General features: G+C 45.7%; 1 protein-coding gene across 1 annotated transcript in view; it reads left to right on the top strand.

The window, feature by feature from the left end:
• adamts7 (ADAM metallopeptidase with thrombospondin type 1 motif 7) overlaps window positions 1-22,302 on the top strand; it is a 172,360-nt gene that overhangs the window by 70,154 nt on the left and 79,904 nt on the right. The window contains exons 10-12 of the mRNA XM_090223052.1: window positions 13,764-13,856; window positions 15,192-15,337; window positions 18,759-18,928. Coding sequence (XP_090079178.1) covers window positions 13,764-13,856; window positions 15,192-15,337; window positions 18,759-18,928 — 409 coding nt within the window. The remainder of the gene's footprint in view (window positions 1-13,763; window positions 13,857-15,191; window positions 15,338-18,758; window positions 18,929-22,302) is intronic.

The raw sequence follows: 22,302 nt of genomic DNA, 5'->3' as shown, positions 1-22,302 counted from the left end.
TTAACAAGCCCCTTGCTGGGCACTGAGCTCATAATTTGAGCTCATTGAGGAGTTATGCAGTGAAGTCAGCTGGAACAGGATGGATGGTGGCACAGGACTGTGTTCCTGCAGACTTTACATAGAATTCCTCTGGTAGGGTGTTATGTTGTGGAAACCACGTAGTTTACACCAAAACCTCTGCTTTCTAAACTGCCCTGTAAGGTTGAGAAAAATTGGCATTTCAATAGAGAGAAGGAGGGAGTGGGGAGAGAGAAGGAGGGAGTGGGGAGAGAGAGGGAGGGAGTGGGGAGAGAGAGAGAGAGAGGGAGGGAGTGGGGAGAGAGAGAGAGGGAGTGGGGAGAGGGAGGGAGTGGGGAGAGAGCGAGGGAGTGGGGAGAGAGAGAGAGAGAGAGGGAGGGAGTAGGGAGAGAGAGAGAGAGTGGGGAGAGAGAGAGAGGGAGGGAGTGGGGAGAGAGAGGGAGGGAGTGGGGAGAGAGAGGGAGGGAGTGGGGAGAGAGAGAGAGGGAGGGAGTGGGGAGAGAGAGAGGGGGAGTGGGGAGAGAGAGAGGAGTGGGGAGAGAGCGAGGGAGTGGGGAGAGAGAGAGAGAGAGAGAGGGAGGGAGTGAGGAGAGAGAGAGACCACACACCAACATTCTCATCCAGGGTTGGAGTTACTACAGCCCTTTGTATGAATAACATTAGCTGCTCACTCCGTGTGCTTGGGTTTACAGGAAGCTCACCAGGGCAGGAAAGCAAGCGTGGGATAGATCATCTCCTTCAACCCTTTTTGGTGCTATTGCCAGGACTGAAGCAGGAAACCTGAATGGAATTAGGGAATCATTGGTTTCCTCCTCCCCTTTCGATCGTGGTTGGGAGGAGGACTATTTCTTTCTTAGTCTGTGTTTTGTAAACAACTCTGGAACAAAACATTCCCAATCAAATAAATGAGTGAGAATGTGACACTTTTCCCAACGGGCAAATCTTGTTGAAATGACGACATTCCAAGATTAGAACCAAGTGGTTGTGGGTTAAGGCTGAATCATAACTTCAGGTCTGAATTGACATTTATGCGTGATTTAGCAGGATTTAGTTATTCAGAGTTAGGATGTAATTTACTAGCTCGTTAGTAAGTAAGCGTTTCGTATACAACGAGGATACATGTTTAACATTCACTAATTGGCTGATGGAGGGATGAAGATATTAGATCAAATGAAGGGATGAATTGTAGTTGTATGGAGATTTAATAAGGAGTGCCCAAATAAAGAACCAAGGTGTCATTATTAAATGTAACGTGGACAAGCTGTATGATGTAGTAAAGTACATGATGACCATCAAATACAGAAACTATAAATCACTTTTGATAGCAGCACTAATATATCAAATGCTCATTAATATACTGTATGCGCACACACACACACACACATGGTTGGGCCGAAGACTATAAGAAATGTGCATAGCAATAACTCCATTCCCTTGTGAAACACTAACCAGGTTTCCATCTTACCTTTTTAATGCGAGTAAAGTACATGTCGTCTGATGGACACCGCTAATTTGCGGGTAAACTTTCCAAATTCTGACAAAGGAAAATAACTTAGACAAGGTGGGATCTTTTTGTGTCTGTAAAATGAATTATGCTAGAAATGGAGGTTATTTACAGAACCATCATATCGAAGTAAACTTGGGAGTCACGTGATATGTTGTGTGGTCCTCCCACTACGACTCAGGAAACCATGCAGTTTATTAGGCTACGGATGAAATAAGTTATGATGAACTTCACAGGGTGGTGAAAGGGCACGGTGACGAGCTTGATGCTCCTTAATAAATATCCAGGGTCTTATTCTGGTGACATGATGATTGACAAATAAAAATAAGCAGCAGCCAAGCGCCAATCTTACTCTTTTGTCTCTAATAATGTCATCATGCAGGTTATACCCTCTGTATGTGTGAGCTGTTGGCTAGAGCACATGTACCACAACCAGAGTGGGCACCTCGCTGTATCAACACACAGAGTTTAAAATGGGATGGAAACCAGAGTGGGCACCTCGCTGTATCAACACACAGAGTGTAAAATGGGATGGAAACCAGAGTGGGCACCTCGCTGTATCAACACACAGAGTGTAAAATGGGATGGAAACCAGAGTGGGCACCTCGCTGTATCAACACACAGAGTGTAAAATGGGATGGAAACCAGAGTGGGCACCTCGCTGTATCAACACACAGAGTGTAAAATGGGATGGAAACCAGAGTGGGCACCTCGCTGTATCAACACACAGAGTTTAAAATGGGATGGAAACCAGAGTGGGCACCTCGCTGTATCAACACACAGAGTGTAAAATGGGATGGAAACCAGAGTGGGCACCTCGCTGTATCAACACACAGAGTGTAAAATGGGATGGAAACCAGAGTGGGCACCTCGCTGTATCAACACACAGAGTGTAAAATGGGATGGAAACCAGAGTGGGCACCTCGCTGTATCAACACACAGAGTGTAAAATGGGATGGAAACCAGAGTGGGCACCTCGCTGTATCAACACACAGAGTGTAAAATGGGATGGAAACCAGAGTGGGCACCTCGCTGTATCAACACACAGAGTGTAAAATGGGATGGAAACCAGAGTGGGCACCTCGCTGTATCAACACACAGAGTGTAAAATGGGATGGAAACCAGAGTGGGCACCTCGCTGTATCAACACACAGAGTGTAAAATGGGATGGAAACCAGAGTGGGCACCTCGCTGTATCAACACACAGAGTTTAAAATGGGATGGAAACCAGAGTGGGCACCTCGCTGTATCAACACACAGAGTTTAAAATGGGATGGAAACCAGAGTGGGCACCTCGCTGTATCAACACACAGAGTGTAAAATGGGATGGAAACCAGAGTGGGCACCTCGCTGTATCAACACACAGAGTTTAAAATGGGATGGAAACCAGAGTGGGCACCTCGCTGTATCAACACACAGAGTTTAAAATGGGATGGAAACCAGAGTGGGCACCTCGCTGTATCAACACACAGAGTGTAAAATGGGATGGAAACCAGAGTGGGCACCTCGCTGTATCAACACACAGAGTGTAAAATGGGATGGAAACCAGAGTGGGCACCTCGCTGTATCAACACACAGAGTGTAAAATGGGATGGAAACCAGAGTGGGCACCTCGCTGTATCAACACACAGAGTGTAAAATGGGATGGAAACCAGAGTGGGCACCTCGCTGTATCAACACACAGAGTTTAAAATGGGATGGAAACCAGAGTGGGCACCTCGCTGTATCAACACACAGAGTTTAAAATGGGATGGAAACCAGAGTGGGCACCTCGCTGTATCAACACACAGAGTGTAAAATGGGATGGAAACCAGAGTGGGCATCTCGCTGTATCACGCAACACACAGAGTGTAAAATGGGATGGAAACCAGAGTGGGCACCTCGCTGTATCAACACACAGAGTGTAAAATGGGATGGAAACCAGAGTGGGCACCTCGCTGTATCAACACACAGAGTTTAAAATGGGATGGAAACCAGAGTGGGCACCTCGCTGTATCAACACACAGAGTTTAAAATGGGATGGAAACCAGAGTGGGCACCTCGCTGTATCAACACACAGAGTTTAAAATGGGATGGAAACCAGAGTGGGCACCTCGCTGTATCAACACACAGAGTGTAAAATGGGATGGAAACCAGAGTGGGCACCTCGCTGTATCAACACACAGAGTGTAAAATGGGATGGAAACCAGAGTGGGCACCTCGCTGTATCAACACACAGAGTTTAAAATGGGATGGAAACCAGAGTGGGCACCTCGCTGTATCAACACACAGAGTTTAAAATGGGATGGAAACCAGAGTGGGCACCTCGCTGTATCAACACACAGAGTGTAAAATGGGATGGAAACCAGAGTGGGCACCTCGCTGTATCAACACACAGAGTGTAAAATGGGATGGAAACCAGAGTGGGCACCTCGCTGTATCAACACACAGAGTTTAAAATGGGATGGAAACCAGAGTGGGCACCTCGCTGTATCAACACACAGAGTTTAAAATGGGATGGAAACCAGAGTGGGCACCTCGCTGTATCAACACACAGAGTGTAAAATGGGATGGAAACCAGAGTGGGCACCTCGCTGTATCAACACACAGAGTGTAAAATGGGATGGAAACCAGAGTGGGCACCTCGCTGTATCAACACACAGAGTTTAAAATGGGATGGAAACCAGAGTGGGCACCTCGCTGTATCAACACACAGAGTGTAAAATGGGATGGAAACCAGAGTGGGCACCTCGCTGTATCAACACACAGAGTGTAAAATGGGATGGAAACCAGAGTGGGCACCTCGCTGTATCAACACACAGAGTGTAAAATGGGATGGAAACCAGAGTGGGCACCTCGCTGTATCAACACACAGAGTTTAAAATGGGATGGAAACCAGAGTGGGCACCTCGCTGTATCAACACACAGACTGTAAAATGGGATGGAAACCAGAGTGGGCACCTCGCTGTATCAACACACAGAGTGTAAAATGGGATGGAAACCAGAGTGGGCACCTCGCTGTATCACGCAACACACAGAGTGTAAAATGGGATGGAAACCAGAGTGGGCACCTCGCTGTATCAACACACAGAGTTTAAAATGGGATGGAAACCAGAGTGGGCACCTCGCTGTATCAACACACAGAGTGTAAAATGGGATGGAAACCAGAGTGGGCACCTCGCTGTATCAACACACAGAGTGTAAAATGGGATGGAAACCAGAGTGGGCACCTCGCTGTATCAACACACAGAGTTTAAAATGGGATGGAAACCAGAGTGGGCACCTCGCTGTATCAACACACAGAGTTTAAAATGGGATGGAAACCAGAGTGGGCACCTCGCTGTATCAACACACAGAGTGTAAAATGGGATGGAAACCAGAGTGGGCACCTCGCTGTATCAACACACAGAGTTTAAAATGGGATGGAAACCAGAGTGGGCACCTCGCTGTATCAACACACAGAGTGTAAAATGGGATGGAAACCAGAGTGGGCACCTCGCTGTATCAACACACAGAGTGTAAAATGGGATGGAAACCAGAGTGGGCACCTCGCTGTATCAACACACAGAGTGTAAAATGGGATGGAAACCAGAGTGGGCACCTCGCTGTATCAACACACAGAGTTTAAAATGGGATGGAAACCAGAGTGGGCACCTCGCTGTATCAACACACAGACTGTAAAATGGGATGGAAACCAGAGTGGGCACCTCGCTGTATCAACACACAGAGTGTAAAATGGGATGGAAACCAGAGTGGGCACCTCGCTGTATCACGCAACACACAGAGTGTAAAATGGGATGGAAACCAGAGTGGGCACCTCGCTGTATCAACACACAGAGTTTAAAATGGGATGGAAACCAGAGTGGGCACCTCGCTGTATCAACACACAGAGTGTAAAATGGGATGGAAACCAGAGTGGGCACCTCGCTGTATCAACACACAGAGTGTAAAATGGGATGGAAACCAGAGTGGGCACCTCGCTGTATCAACACACAGAGTTTAAAATGGGATGGAAACCAGAGTGGGCACCTCGCTGTATCAACACACAGAGTTTAAAATGGGATGGAAACCAGAGTGGGCACCTCGCTGTATCAACACACAGAGTGTAAAATGGGATGGAAACCAGAGTGGGCACCTCGCTGTATCAACACACAGAGTGTAAAATGGGATGGAAACCAGAGTGGGCACCTCGCTGTATCAACACACAGAGTTTAAAATGGGATGGAAACCAGAGTGGGCACCTCGCTGTATCAACACACAGACTGTAAAATGGGATGGAAACCAGAGTGGGCACCTCGCTGTATCAACACACAGAGTGTAAAATGGGATGGAAACCAGAGTGGGCACCTCGCTGTATCACGCAACACACAGAGTGTAAAATGGGATGGAAACCAGAGTGGGCACCTCGCTGTATCAACACACAGAGTTTAAAATGGGATGGAAACCAGAGTGGGCACCTCGCTGTATCAACACACAGAGTGTAAAATGGGATGGAAACCAGAGTGGGCATCTCGCTGTATCAACACACAGAGTGTAAAATGGGATGGAAACCAGAGTGGGCACCTCGCTGTATCAACACACAGAGTTTAAAATGGGATGGAAACCAGAGTGGGCACCTCGCTGTATCAACACACAGAGTTTAAAATGGGATGGAAACCAGAGTGGGCACCTCGCTGTATCAACACACAGAGTGTAAAATGGGATGGAAACCAGAGTGGGCACCTCGCTGTATCAACACACAGAGTTTAAAATGGGATGGAAACCAGAGTGGGCACCTCGCTGTATCAACACACAGAGTGTAAAATGGGATGGAAACCAGAGTGGGCACCTCGCTGTATCAACACACAGAGTGTAAAATGGGATGGAAACCAGAGTGGGCACCTCGCTGTATCAACACACAGAGTGTAAAATGGGATGGAAACCAGAGTGGGCACCTCGCTGTATCAACACACAGAGTTTAAAATGGGATGGAAACCAGAGTGGGCACCTCGCTGTATCAACACACAGACTGTAAAATGGGATGGAAACCAGAGTGGGCACCTCGCTGTATCAACACACAGAGTGTAAAATGGGATGGAAACCAGAGTGGGCACCTCGCTGTATCACGCAACACACAGAGTGTAAAATGGGATGGAAACCAGAGTGGGCACCTCGCTGTATCAACACACAGAGTTTAAAATGGGATGGAAACCAGAGTGGGCACCTCGCTGTATCAACACACAGAGTGTAAAATGGGATGGAAACCAGAGTGGGCACCTCGCTGTATCAACACACAGAGTGTAAAATGGGATGGAAACCAGAGTGGGCACCTCGCTGTATCACGCAACACACAGAGTGTAAAATGGGATGGAAACCAGAGTGGGCACCTCGCTGTATCAACACACAGAGTGTAAAATGGGATGGAAACCAGAGTGGGCACCTCGCTGTATCAACACACAGAGTGTAAAATGGGATGGAAACCAGAGTGGGCACCTCGCTGTATCAACACACAGAGTGTAAAATGGGATGGAAACCAGAGTGGGCACCTCGCTGTATCAACACACAGAGTGTAAAATGGGATGGAAACCAGAGTGGGCACCTCGCTGTATCAACACACAGAGTTTAAAATGGGATGGAAACCAGAGTGGGCACCTCGCTGTATCAACACACAGAGTGTAAAATGGGATGGAAACCAGAGTGGGCACCTCGCTGTATCAACACACAGAGTGTAAAATGGGATGGAAACCAGAGTGGGCACCTCGCTGTATCAACACACAGAGTGTAAAATGGGATGGAAACCAGAGTGGGCACCTCGCTGTATCAACACACAGAGTTTAAAATGGGATGGAAACCAGAGTGGGCACCTCGCTGTATCAACACACAGAGTTTAAAATGGGATGGAAACCAGAGTGGGCACCTCGCTGTATCAACACACAGAGTGTAAAATGGGATGGAAACCAGAGTGGGCACCTCACTGTATCAACACACAGAGTGTAAAATGGGATGGAAACCAGAGTGGGCACCTCGCTGTATCAACACACAGAGTTTAAAATGGGATGGAAACCAGAGTGGGCACCTCGCTGTATCAACACACAGAGTGTAAAATGGGATGGAAACCAGAGTGGGCACCTCGCTGTATCAACACACAGAGTGTAAAATGGGATGGAAACCAGAGTGGGCACCTCGCTGTATCAACACACAGAGTGTAAAATGGGATGGAAACCAGAGTGGGCACCTCGCTGTATCAACACACAGAGTTTAAAATGGGATGGAAACCAGAGTGGGCACCTCGCTGTATCAACACACAGAGTGTAAAATGGGATGGAAACCAGAGTGGGCACCTCGCTGTATCAACACACAGAGTGTAAAATGGGATGGAAACCAGAGTGGGCACCTCGCTGTATCAACACACAGAGTGTAAAATGGGATGGAAACCAGAGTGGGCACCTCGCTGTATCAACACACAGAGTTTAAAATGGGATGGAAACCAGAGTGGGCACCTCGCTGTATCAACACACAGAGTTTAAAATGGGATGGAAACCAGAGTGGGCACCTCGCTGTATCAACACACAGAGTGTAAAATGGGATGGAAACCAGAGTGGGCACCTCGCTGTATCAACACACAGAGTTTAAAATGGGATGGAAACCAGAGTGGGCACCTCGCTGTATCAACACACAGAGTTTAAAATGGGATGGAAACCAGAGTGGGCACCTCGCTGTATCAACACACAGACTGTAAAATGGGATGGAAACCAGAGTGGGCACCTCGCTGTATCAACACACAGAGTGTAAAATGGGATGGAAACCAGAGTGGGCACCTCGCTGTATCACGCAACACACAGAGTGTAAAATGGGATGGAAACCAGAGTGGGCACCTCGCTGTATCAACACACAGAGTTTAAAATGGGATGGAAACCAGAGTGGGCACCTCGCTGTATCAACACACAGAGTGTAAAATGGGATGGAAACCAGAGTGGGCACCTCGCTGTATCAACACACAGAGTGTAAAATGGGATGGAAACCAGAGTGGGCACCTCGCTGTATCAACACACAGAGTTTAAAATGGGATGGAAACCAGAGTGGGCACCTCGCTGTATCAACATACAGAGTTTAAAATGGGATGGAAACCAGAGTGGGCACCTCGCTGTATCAACACACAGAGTGTAAAATGGGATGGAAACCAGAGTGGGCACCTCGCTGTATCAACACACAGAGTGTAAAATGGGATGGAAACCAGAGTGGGCACCTCGCTGTATCAACACACAGAGTGTAAAATGGGATGGAAACCAGAGTGGGCACCTCGCTGTATCAACACACAGAGTGTAAAATGGGATGGAAACACATTTCATTTGTATTTCTTGTATTCGGTACATGGGATTTTAACCTCATAAGTTATATTTATGTGCACTATGTCATCACGCAACAAATCAACAAGTTCATTTGGTGGAAACACATCTCTGGTGGGAAAAATGAGCATATTGTTTTTCTGCAGATGTTAGAATTTTTCAATTCAAATTTGTCAACAATTGTATGGAGACCTAGCTACTGACACATCCATCATATCATTCCCCACAGAGGCTTACACACAAAGGCACAAGCACAGCATGCAGGGCTGACACTGTTCACTTCTTCTTGTTTTATCTCCATTTTGATAACCACAACAGTCTTCCGAGTATGACCGACTCGACCAGCCAATCTGTCTGCGATTTTTGTCGGGTAATTGAAAAAGAAGGGCATCAGCTCTCTCACAGTTCGATAGATGTTTGTTCATTGTCCTTGTTCTAAAGCCGAACAGCTTCAAGAAGGTCAATGCTAACGTCAGAATCAGACACCGCTGACCATTCTGCCTCTTCACAAACAAAATGTCAGTCCCCCCCAAAAAAATACACACAAGTCTATCTCCATCGTCCCAATCTCCCAGCACCAGTCCGATAAACCCTGAAATCGTCCTTTTGGAGCTCTTATCTCAAGTCTCCACATTCAGCAATGGAGTAGATGGTGAAGTCCCAGTCGCACCCTTCTCTCCTTGGTGTTGTGTGAGGGAGCAGACCATGTCTCTCTCCAGAGAGGCTTGTAGTAGCTTCCCAACGTGTCGTCCCATGCCACCAGCTTATACTTATCACAACACCAGGACGCCAGACCAGAGTCACTGTCTCTGACCTAGGGTCAATCTTTAAGAGTGCTCTCTAATGGAATCAGACGCACCTCTGGACACCCGCCTCAGGGCTCAGACACAAGCGATCTTCCTCATGATAAGAAAGCTTTACGGCGGGATAAAATGCTGAGCAGTGAACTCGGTACCATTTTGCCAGTGCAAAGGTTAAGACTTGGCTTGTGTATCAGCAAAGATTATGTAGGGGGCTCGGTGGGTGGTGTAGGGGGCTCGGTGGGTGGTGTAGGGGGCTCGGTGGGTGGTGTAGGGAGCTCGGTGGGTGATGTAGGGTGCTCGGTGGGTGGTTTTGGGGCTTGTGGGTGATGTAGGGGGCTCGTGGGTGGTTTCGGGGGCTCGTGGGTGATGTAGGGGGCTCGGTGGGTGACGTAGGGGGCTCGGTGGGTGACGTAGTGGGCTCGGTGGGTGACGTAGGGGGTTCGGTGGGTGGCGTAGGGGGCTCGGTGGGTGATGTAGGGGGCTCGGTGGGTGGCGTAGAGGGCTCGTGGGTGAGGTAGGGGGCTCGGTGGGTGACGTAGGGGGCTCGGTGCTGACGTAGGGGGCTCTGTGGGTGACGTAGGGGGCTCGGTGTAGGACACCTACACCACCCGATGTCACAGGAAGGCCATAAAGATCATCAAGGACAACAACCACCCGAGCCACTGCCTGTTCACCCCGCTATCATCCAGAATGCGAGGTCAGTACAGGTGCATCAAAGCAGGGACTGAGAGACTGAAAAACAGCTTCTATCTCAAGGCCATCAGACTGTTAAACAGCCACCACTAACATTGAGTGGCTGCTGCCAACACACTGACTCAACTCCAACCACTTTAATAATGGGAAATTATGGAAATTGATGTAAAATATATCACTAGCCACTTTAAACAATGCTACCTAATATAATGTTTACATACCCTACATTACTCATCTCATATGTATATGTATATACTGTACTCTATATCATCTACTGCATCTTTATGTAATACATGTATCACTAGCCACTTTAAACTATGCTAATTAATATAATGTTTACATACCCTACATTACTCATCTCATGTGTATATACTGTACTCGATACCATCTACTGCATCTTGCCTATGCCGTTCTGTACCATCACTCATTCATATATCTTTATGTACATATTCTTTATCCCGTTACACTTGTGTGCATAAGGTAGTAGTTTTGGAATTGTTAGGTTAGATTACTCGTAGGTTATTACTGCATTGTCGGAACTAGAAGCACAAGCGTTTCGCTACACTCGCATTAACATCTCCTAACCATGTGTATGTGACCATTAACATCTCCTAACCATGTGTATGTGACCATTAACATCTGCTAACCATGTGTACGTGACCATTAACATCTGCTAACCATGTGTACGTGACCATTAACATCTGCTAACCATGTGTACGTGACCATTAACATCTCCTAACCATGTGTATGTGACCATTAACATCTGCTAACCATGTGTACGTGACCATTAACATCTGCTAACCATGTGTATGTGACCATTAACATCTGCTAACCATGTGTATGTGACCAATAACATCTCCTAACCATGTGTACGTGACCATTAACATCTCCTAACCATGTGTACGTGACCATTAACATCTGCTAACCATGTGTACGTGACCATTAACATCTGCTAACCATGTGTACGTGACCATTAACATCTCCTAACCATGTGTATGTGACCATTAACATCTCCTAACCATGTGTACGTGACCATTAACATCTCCTAACCATGTGTACGTGACCATTAACATCTGCTAACCATGTGTATGTGACCAATAACATCTCCTAACCATGTGTATGTGACCAATAACATCTCCTAACCATGTGTACGTGACCATTAACATCTGCTAACCATGTGTACGTGACCATTAACATCTGCTAACCATGTGTACGTGACCATTAACATCTGCTAACCATGTGTACGTGACCATTAACATCTGCTAACCATGTGTATGTGACCATTAACATCTGCTAACCATGTGTACGTGACCATTAACATCTGCTAACCATGTGTATGTGACCATTAACATCTGCTAACCATGTGTACGTGACCATTAACATCTGCTAACCATGTGTATGTGACCATTAACATCTGCTAACCATGTGTACGTGACCATTAACATCTGCTAACCATGTGTACGTGACCATTAACATCTGCTAACCATGTGTATGTGACCATTAACATCTGCTAACCATGTGTACGTGACCATTAACATCTGCTAACCATGTGTACGTGACCATTAACATCTCCTAACCATGTGTATGTGACCATTAACATCTCCTAACCATGTGTATGTGACCATTAACATCTGCTAACCATGTGTACGTGACCATTAACATCTGCTAACCATGTGTACGTGACCATTAACATCTGCTAACCATGTGTACGTGACCATTAACATCTGCTAACCATGTGTATGTGACCATTAACATCTGCTAACCATGTGTATGTGACCATTAACATCTGCTAACCATGTGTATGTGACCATTAACATCTGCTAACCATGTGTACGTGACCATTAACATCTCCTAACCATGTGTACGTGACCATTAACATCTCCTAACCATGTGTACGTGACCATTAACATCTCCTAACCATGTGTATGTGACCATTAACATCTCCTAACCATGTGTACGTGACCATTAACATCTCCTAACCATGTGTATGTGACCATTAACATCTGCTAACCATGTGTACGTGACCATTAACATCTCCTAACCATGTGTACGTGACCATTAACATCTGCTAACCATGTGTACGTGACCATTAACATCTGCTAACCATGTGTACGTGACCATTAACATCTCCTAACCATGTGTACGTGACCATTAACATCTCCTAACCATGTGTACGTGACCATTAACATCTCCTAACCATGTGTACGTGACCATTAACATCTCCTAACCATGTGTATGTGACCATTAACATCTCCTAACCATGTGTACGTGACAAATAAATATCTTTCGATTTGAAGCGTGTAATATAGTATTCTAGCAAAGACCAACGCAGTACTAACTGTAAATAAACCAATAGTTTAATTCCACAAGATGGTTGGCCAAGATGGTTACCTAGTTAAAGTTGTGGCTAGCTAGCTAACTAAATTACCAACTCATTTTGCGAACTGCACATCACTACCCATGAAGCATCGTTACCCAGCACTCCACAAAAAAATGTCTCAGAGCGAGTGACATCACCTATTGAAACACTACTGACTCGCACCGCTAACTAGCTAGCCATTTCACACCGGTTACAACAGCATGGAAGGTTCTTTTGAAATATGCCCTCCTGTGACTGTGGGGCTCAACATTGATTCATGAAGTAACATCCCCAGATAGTGTAGAGAGAAATGACATCCTTAATGCCAGAGAGCATTACTTCACAGATGGCTACAGTACATATCATTAGATTCTGTAATGGTTTTCTTGGAACATACCATATTAATCCTCGCTGTATGTCTCTGTCGTGTTTTAAATCCGGTAATGTTTGCTGTTCCAAATCCTTTCCTGAGCTAAACCTCTCGGGAAATAACCAGAGTAAATCAGATGTACTGTATGTTTTTGGAAATGGCAGACGTGTGCCTCTCGCTTAATACCTCATCTTTATACACACATCGCCGCTACATGTCTACAGTAACTAGAAAATAATTAGTCACAGTTCACTACATTTTCATAATTGTTTTCACAATACTATATACAGTACCAGAACTGGATTGAAATAGTATAATAGTATATGAAATCGCTCAAATACTTTCAGTCGCTGTTTGAGCCAGCCTGGAGTGCCAGAAGGTCAAACTTTGCAGTGAAAGTGTCCGTCAGTTGGAATCCATAGTAATTCATAAGGCGACCTTATTTCGAGATCAACTGCTCATTACAACTTACTTCAATGTTCTTCTATTGAAAAATGTACATATCATGTCAGCTACACATTATTTAGATGTGTCTTTGTGAAATGATGTCAGCCATCTCTCTGTACTGGGGCCCTGCCTCAGAAGACAGCTGGCTCTCATGCCCTTAGCAACTGTTCCCAGGGATGTTTTAATGTTTAATTCATCATGTTGGAGGCATAATTGAGTTGATCTGGGCAGGAAGTAACTACGACTCTTTGTCCCTTCCCTGTAGAACGTCTGCAGTACGTTGTGGTGCACTGTGGGGACAACTTGTCACTCAAAGCTGGATGGTGCAGTCGATGGGACCAGGTGTGGTGAGGACAAGGTGAGTGTAGACACTTCCTGGGACCAGGTGGGGTGAGGACTAGGTGAATGTAGACACTTCCTGGGACCAGGTGGGGTGAGGACTAGGTGATTGTAGACACTTCCTGGGACCAGGTGGGGTGAGGACTAGGTGAATGTAGACACTTCCTGGGACCAGGTGGGGTGAGGACTAGGTGATTGTAGACACTTCCTGGGACCAGGTTGGGTGAGGACAAGGTGAGTGTAGACACTTCCTGGGACCAGGTGGGGTGAGGACTAGGTGACTGTAGACACTTCCTGGGACTAGGTGGGGTGAGGACTAGGTGAGTGTAGACACTTCCTGGGACCAGGTGGGGTGAGGACCAGGTGAGTGTAGACTCTTCCTGGGACCAGGTGGGGTGAGGACAAGGTGAGTGTAGACACTTCCTGGGACCAGGTGGGGTGAGGACTAGGTGAGTGTAGACACTTCCTGGGACCAGGTGAGGTGAGGACTAGGTGAGTGTAGACACTTCCTGGGACCAGGTGGGGTGAGGACTAGGTGATTGTAGACACTTCCTGGGACCAGGTGGGGTGAGGACTAGGTGAGTGTAGACACTTCCTGGGACCAGGTGGGGTGAGGACTAGGTGAGTGTAGACTCTTCCTGGGACCAGGTGGGGTGAGGACAAGGTGAGTGTAGACACTTCCTGGGACCAGGTGGGGTGAGGACTAGGTGAGTGTAGACACTTCCTGGGACCAGGTGAGGTGAGGACTAGGTGAGTGTAGACACTTCCTGGGACCAGGTGGGGTGAGGACTAGGTGATTGTAGACACTTCCTGGGACCAGGTGGGGTGAGGACCAGGTGAGTGTAGACACTTCCTGGGACCAGGTGAGGTGAGGACAAGGTGAGTGTAGACACTTCCTGGGACCAGGTGGGGTGAAGACTAGGTGAGTGTAGACGCTTCCTGGGACCAGGTGGGATGAGGACTAGGTGATTGTAGACACTTCCTGGGACCAGGTGGGATGAGGACTAGGTGATTGTAGACTCTTCCTGGGACCAGGTGGGGTGAGGACTAGGTGAGTGTAGACACTTCCTGGGACCAGGTGGGGTGAGTACTAGGTGAGTGTATTTTATTCTCTTGATTTTCCTCCTCGTTACCAGGATGACTTGAGGAGTTAGGTAAAAAAGCTATACATTTTAGAAATGCTAGCCCAATGTTGCTGTTTTTGGTAGTATGTTTGTAATCGTGCACTGGATACTGTGTTTTTGTACCCCCAAACATAAGGAAATGATGAGTTAGTTCATGAAGACCTAGAAGATTATAAATCACAATGCTTCACTGAGCATCCAAATGAAGTATTGAAATGTGTGATTGTCAGTGGTGCTTTGACGGGGAGTGTGTGGCGGTGGGACACCAGCCTGAGAGCGTCAAAGGGGGCTGGGCTCCATGGAGCGAGTGGTCGGCCTGTTCCAGAACCTGTGGGGCCGGAGTTCAGAATGCCCAGAGGGACTGCGTCAACCCAGTGTAAGTCCTAATGGATTAGTCTACGCACCTGCACCGGAGAATTAGAATTAGTAGAACGCACATTCAAATTCAAAGCAATATTCTGTGGTGTGAACGCCGGCGGGTACACTATCTTGTGTTATTATCTGGTTTCAGATGTATTTTTAAAGCAGAACACCAAGGGGCTCTCCCAGGAGGGGCACCGCTTACTGTTAGTATATAGTTTATGCTGTTGACTCATCAGTACTAAACAGGGACTTAAATAACCCTTAAGGTACACTCTTTAATCTCTGTTTTCACCCACTATGAGGCACTAACATTACTATTTGTAAATAGTTGTTGGGTACTTGCAAATGTAACTACCTCTGAGTATTTTAATTCTGTGTGATACTGCACGTATCAGATATTCCAGTGGACTATACATGCAGACCATGCTCCATCAGACCATGCTCCATCAGACCATGTTCCATCAGACCATGCTCCATCAGACCATGCTCCATCAGACCATGCTCCATCAGACCATGTTCCATCAGACCATGCTCCATCAGACCATGCTCCATCAGACCATGCTCCATCAGACCATGCTCCATCAGACCATGTTCCATCAGACCATGCTCCATCAGACCATGTTCCATCAGACCATGCACCATCAGACCATGTTCCATCAGACCATGCTCCATCAGACCACGTTCCATCAGACCATGTTCCATCAGACCATGCACCATCAGACCATGTTCCATCAGACCATGTTCCATCAGACCATGCTCCATCAGACCATGCTCCATCAGACCATGTTCCATCAGACCATGCTCCATCAGACCATGCTCCATCAGACCATGTTCCATCAGACCATGTTCCATCAGACCATGTTCCATCAGACCATGCTCCATCAGACCATGCTCCATCAGACCATCTTAGTTAACAGAACACATTTAATCCATGTATGACACATTTCTGTGAACCATGTCACTTATTGAACACAGAGTGTCACCACCCTACCAAAGCCTTACTTGGCTAATATGTTAGGAACTGAATACTCTTCTCATTCATTCTCATTGAATAGAGTAATCATTTTTGAAATCATTATAGTTGTTGGATATTGAGTGGAGTCGTTTTCAAATAGAGTCCAAGGTCTGTTCAGTGTCATCCATCCAAAAACGTATTTCTGTGGTACCTTATTTACTGTCTTGTTGCCGTGTTTGTGTTGCTCTGCTTGGAGGCGTAGGCCTATTTTGACTTGCCTCTTCATTTGTGCATGGCATTGATGCTCAAATCCAGTGCTTAGACAAAGAGAGTGTCCTTGCGTTTTGAAATAAACCGTGTAGTGCTCAATATCATTTTTCCACTTTTATCTTTCTTATTTGTTGGAATATTGTCCTTTTTGAGGATCTCTGTTCTGCCCTCCTGGATCTGTTCCTGGATCCTGGCTCTAGACAGAGACACCGTGTTCGGTATATGAGCCATCGGGCCTCCTGGCTCTAGACAAAGACACCGTGTTCAGTATATGAGCCATCGGGCCTCCTGGCTCTAGACAAAGACACCGTGTTCAGTATATGAGCCATCAGGGGCCTCCTGGCTCACTGTTAGACAAAGACACTGTGTTCAGTATGTGAGTCAACAGGGGCCTCCTGGCTCACTGTGTTAGACAAAGACACCGTGTTCAGTATATTAGCCATCAGGGGCCTCCTGGCTAACTGTGTTAGACAAAGACACCGTGTTCAGTATATTAGCCATCAGGGGCCTCCTGGCTCACTGTGTTAGACAAAGACACCGTGTTCAGTATATTAGCCATCAGGGGCCTCCTGGCTCACTGTGTTAGACAAAGACACCGTGTTCAGTATATTAGCCATCAGGGGCCTCCTGGCTCACTGTGTTAGACAAAGACACCGTGTTCAGTATATTAGCCATCAGGGGCCTCCTGGCTCACTGTGTTAGACAAAGACACCGTGTTCAGTATATTAGCCATCAGGGGCCTCCTGGCTCACTGTGTTAGACAAAGACACCGTGTTCAGTATATTAGCCATCAGGGGCCTCCTGGCTAACTGTGTTAGACAAAGACACCGTGTTCAGTATATTAGCCATCAGGGGCCTCCTGGCTAACTGTGTTAGACGAAGACACCGTGTTTAGTATGTGAGCCATCAGGGGCCTCGTTTCTAAAATATATTTAGCTTTTATACAAATGGTCTGCGTATGTTCACTACTCAACTTATGAAACGTCTGTATTCTTTATGTTGTATAAGTCAACATGTAAGCATGTTTATTTTTATTTACACTACATGCAAAATAAAATGAAGTTCATTGTTTATGAATCAAAACGCTGGCATCGATTTTCACGTGCGCCCAGTTTATGATGAAATGTGTATCTAAGAACATTTAGGACCCAGTCAGGGGCCCAGTCAGGCTGAACTGCCACCTGTTTCTGTGCTCAACGGGAACCACCAGAGACGAGGCAAAGAGTAGCACTGGCGGACATTTTGATTGATGGATCCAATAGGATTGTGTTAGGAGTTCATAGTTTCCCGACACGGAAGAGAGAGAAGTGGCAGAAAAGGCAGCACTGTGCTGTTGGGGCTACTGGAGGACTGGCATTGGGCAGTGGTGTAAAGTACTTAAGTAAAAATAATTTAAAGTACTGCTGAAATAGTTTTTTTGAGTATCTGTACCTTACTTTACTATTTATATTTTTGACAACTTTTACTTCACTACATTCCTGAAGAAAATTGTACTTTTTACTCCATACATTCTCCATGACAACCAAGTACTGGTTACATTTTGAATGCTTGATTAGCAGGACAAGATAATGGTTCAATTTCCATTACAATGCCTTACAATAGAGGAGAGAACTCACTTGAGGACCGCTTCAAAAGTATTAGCATTCATAAGAGGAGTGTCTCTGATTGCAGTTATCATTGGTTGTGTTGTTAAGGACTTCACCGCATCATCACTTATGTCATCCCTTTATTTTCAATGACCAATGAACATGAAATGCACATTATGTTCACAAAATAACATTACAACCATCGAATGACATAGAATCTGTCATTTAAGTTGGCGCTGTAGTCTCATTTTCACCTCATTTATCACCTGATTTACTTAAAGGCCCAGTGCAGTCAAAAACTAGATTTCCCTGTGATTTTATATGTAATTCCACGCTGAGTTGGAATAATGCTTTTAAATTATGAAAATGATGATAATGCCCTTTTAGTGTAAGATCTGTTTGAAAAGACTTCCTGAAATGTCAGCCTGTTTTGGTGGGATGGCCAGGCTTGTAAAATATACTGTATCTATGTCAATGTGAGTCACCCGTGTTGAGCCGCCACCCCCCCCCCCCCCGGTTATCACATGCCTTACAGCCGCCTGAAAATACTATTATCATCCATTTAAAGACATGCCTGTCCACTAACAGGATGACACTCTGCTCTACTCTCTCCTCTCCTCCAGTCCCAAGTACGGAGGGAAGTACTGCGTGGGGGAGCGAAGGCGCTACAAGATCTGTAACAGCACCCGTTGCCCCCCCAACCAGCCCTCCTTCAGACTCATCCAGTGCAGTCACTTTAACACCATGCTTTACAAGGGCAAGTTCTACAAATGGGTGCAGGTCAACAACAGAGGTGAGTGTGCCTTGTTCTAGCTAGATACTGTAACATAAACTCTTACACCCCAAAGTAACTAAATAACACAGAATACATTTCCAGATGTTCCATTTTAGCCTGTATGTTTTGTCAACTTTAGAGCGACAGTGCAAACAAGAGGAAAATACACGGTCACTTCATAAACATTTTTCTAAACCGTTCATTGTTCGACATCTGAGCAAAGGCCTGTAGCCATTTCATGTCAATAAAGCAGGTGATGTGAGTTGTGTATTTGTTGCCTTCCAAACCCCATTGTGAAGAAATTCAATTTGCATTCCAAATTCCATTATAGCTATGATGATAGTCTGTCTATTGACTGAAATGTTGGTTTGAGATCCATTGTAGAGCACAAACACATGTGGAGCAAGACAGACATTGTGTCTCATTCTGGTATGAATAAAAAAAAATATCTATTCACCTGGAACTATGAAAAGTGTGCAAACCAACTATTGTTTAGCATGCCAAACTCAAAGCATTGTTTGAAGTAATAAGGCATACTTTTACAACAGCACTTAGTAATATTTAACTGTACAGTGTGTGCTGTGTTTATCAGAATAGAAAGAGAAAACGGCTTAAAGTATGCAATGTTAACATTTCTCAGTTTACTACCGTGAATAGACGAGGTTGGAAAACCATGATTCCTTGTCGAAATAGAAATGTTCTCATTGGAAACCCTTCTATAACATTATATACAGTATCGCACAGCAGCTCTTTGTGTTCCCAGCTTGTAATTTACTATGTTATCAGCCTGAAGAATGTTGAGACACGGGACACCGACCAGATTAGCCCTGGCTAAATGAACGTGGGGGTGACGATAACGTTAAGCCTGAGTTAAGGTTACACGGGTCTGTGCAGTGTCAGTAATCTGCAGAGTGGTATTGCTCTGACAGTGGATGTGTTAAATACAGGACCGAATATGTAAACAAGAATAATACTTGAACCCTACAGTGCCTTCGGAAAGTATTCAGACCCCTTGACTTTTCCACAATTTGTTACATTACAGCCTTATTCTAAAACTGATTAAATATTGTTTTTTTTCTCAGCAATCTACACGTAATGACAAAGCGAAAACAGGTTTTGTAGACATTTTTACTAATTTATTAAAAATAAAAAACAGATACCTTATTTACATAAGTATTCAGACCCTTTGCTGTGAGACTGGAAACTGAGCTCAGGTGCATCCTGTTTCCATTGATCATCCTTGAGATGTTTCTACAACTTGATTGGAGTCCACCTGTGGTAAATTCAAGTGATTGGACATGATTTGGAAAGGCACACACCTGTCTATATAAGGTCCCACATTTGACAGTGCAGGTCAGAGCAAAAACCAAGCCATGAGGTCGAAGGAATTGTCCGTAGACCTTCAAGACACGATTATGTTGAGGCACAGGTCTGGGGAAGGGTACCAAAACATTTCTGCCGCATTGAAGTTCCTCAAGAACACAGTGGCCTCCATCATTCTTAAATGGAAGAAGTTTGGAACCACCAAGACTCTTCCTAGTGTCTGGCTGCCTGGCCAAACTGAGCAATCGGGGGAGAAGGACCTTGGTCAGGGATGGTCACTCTGACAGCGCTCTAGAGTTCCTCTGTGGAGATGGAAGAACCTTCCAGAAGGACAACCATCTCTGCAGTACTTCATCAATCAGACCTTTATGGTAGAGTAGCCAGACGGAAGCCACTCCTCAGTAAAAGACACATGACAGCCCGCTTGGAGTTTGCCAAAAGGCACTTAGACTCTTACCATGAGAAACAAGATTATCTGGTCTGATGAAACCAATATTGAACTCTTTGGCCTGAATGCCAAACATCACATCTGGAAACCTGGCACCATCCCTACGGTGAAGCATGGTGGTGGCAGCATCATGCTGTGAGGATGTTTTTCAGTGGCAAGGACTGGGAGACTAGTTGGAATCGAGGCAAAGATGAACAGAGAAAAGTACAGAGAAATCCTTGATGAAAACCTGCTCCAGAACGCTCAGGACCTCAGACTGGGACGAAGGTTCACTTTCCAGCAGGACAATGACCCTAAGCACACAGCCAAGACAACGCATGAGTGGCTTTGGAACAAGTCTCTGAATGTCCTTGAGTGACCCAGCAAGAGCCCGGTCTTGAACCAGATCAAACATCTCTGGAGAGACCTGGAAATAGCTGTGCAGCAACATTCCCCCATCCAACCTGACAGAGCTTAAGAGGATCTGCAGAGAAGAATGGAAGAAACTCCCCAAGCCAAGCTTGTAGCGTCATACCGAAGAAGACTTGATGTTCTAATCGCTGCCAAAGGTGCTTCAATATAGTACTGAGTAAAGGGTCTGAATACCTGTATATAATGTTATAGAAGGGATCCTGTGAGGATCAGGTTACAGTGGATCATGGTTCTACAGGGATATCTCTGTCTCCCGCAGAGGGGGAGGTATAGAGGGATTGATGGGAGGGGGGGGGGGGGGGGTTATGATACCTCACACCCATTGTAAATCTTAAGGCAGCAGACTAATCCTTTTTCATGTAATGTTTGGGACTGGAATGTCTGTGTGGGCCTTATGGAGAATCTACCTCAGAACTGTAACATGAAATAAATGGACTTTGGGACATTATATTTCATCAGCCAAAATGGTGGTGACAATGATAGATGGAATATGAGAATTAATGTTGATTTTGTGACTATAACAAAAACATTAACTTTCAGAGTTGTCATTATATATGCATGTTTACGTACTGTGCGTTGTGTAGAAAATATCCACATCAAAGAGAATGTTTTTGTAACGATGAACTGTTATTCTAGTTGTCTAAACGAGATCGTGTCACGTTCTGACCTTAGTTCTTTTGTTATGTCTTTGTTTTAGTATGGTCAGGGCGTGAGTTGGGTGTGTTGTCTATGTTCCTTTTTCTATGTGGTGTTTTTGTGTTTCGCCTGGTATGGTTCTCAATCAGAGGCAGGTATCGTTAGTCGTCTCTGATTGAGAATCATACTTAGGTAGCCTTTTCCCACCTTTCCCACCTGTGTGGGGTACCACAAGGAAATGTTTCGTTTTTTGTTATTTCACGTTGTTATTTAGTATTTTTCTGTGTTCTATTAAAAGTATCATGAACACTTACCACGCTGCGCATTGGTCCTCCGATCCTTCCTACTACTCCTCGTCAGAGGAGGAAGAAGACCGTTACAGATCGTAGTAAGTTCTAATACCTTGCCTTGTAACTAGCTACGCCCCAAGGAACCTAGAGAGCGTGTCATAAAGACGGGGCTTTCTACGCCCCAAGGAACCTAGAGAGCGTGTCATAAAGACGGGGCTTTCTACGCCCCAAGGAACCTAGAGAGCGTGTCATAAAGACGGGGCTTTCTACGCCCCAAGGAACCT

The sequence above is a fragment of the Oncorhynchus mykiss genome, chromosome 26 (genome assembly GCF_057628025.1).
Source record: "Oncorhynchus mykiss isolate SJ-2025 chromosome 26, ASM5762802v1, whole genome shotgun sequence".
Taxonomy (NCBI): Eukaryota; Metazoa; Chordata; class Actinopteri; order Salmoniformes; family Salmonidae; genus Oncorhynchus; species Oncorhynchus mykiss.
Note: the sequence above shows the minus strand (reverse complement) of the source record. Positions and strands in the feature narration are given on the sequence as shown.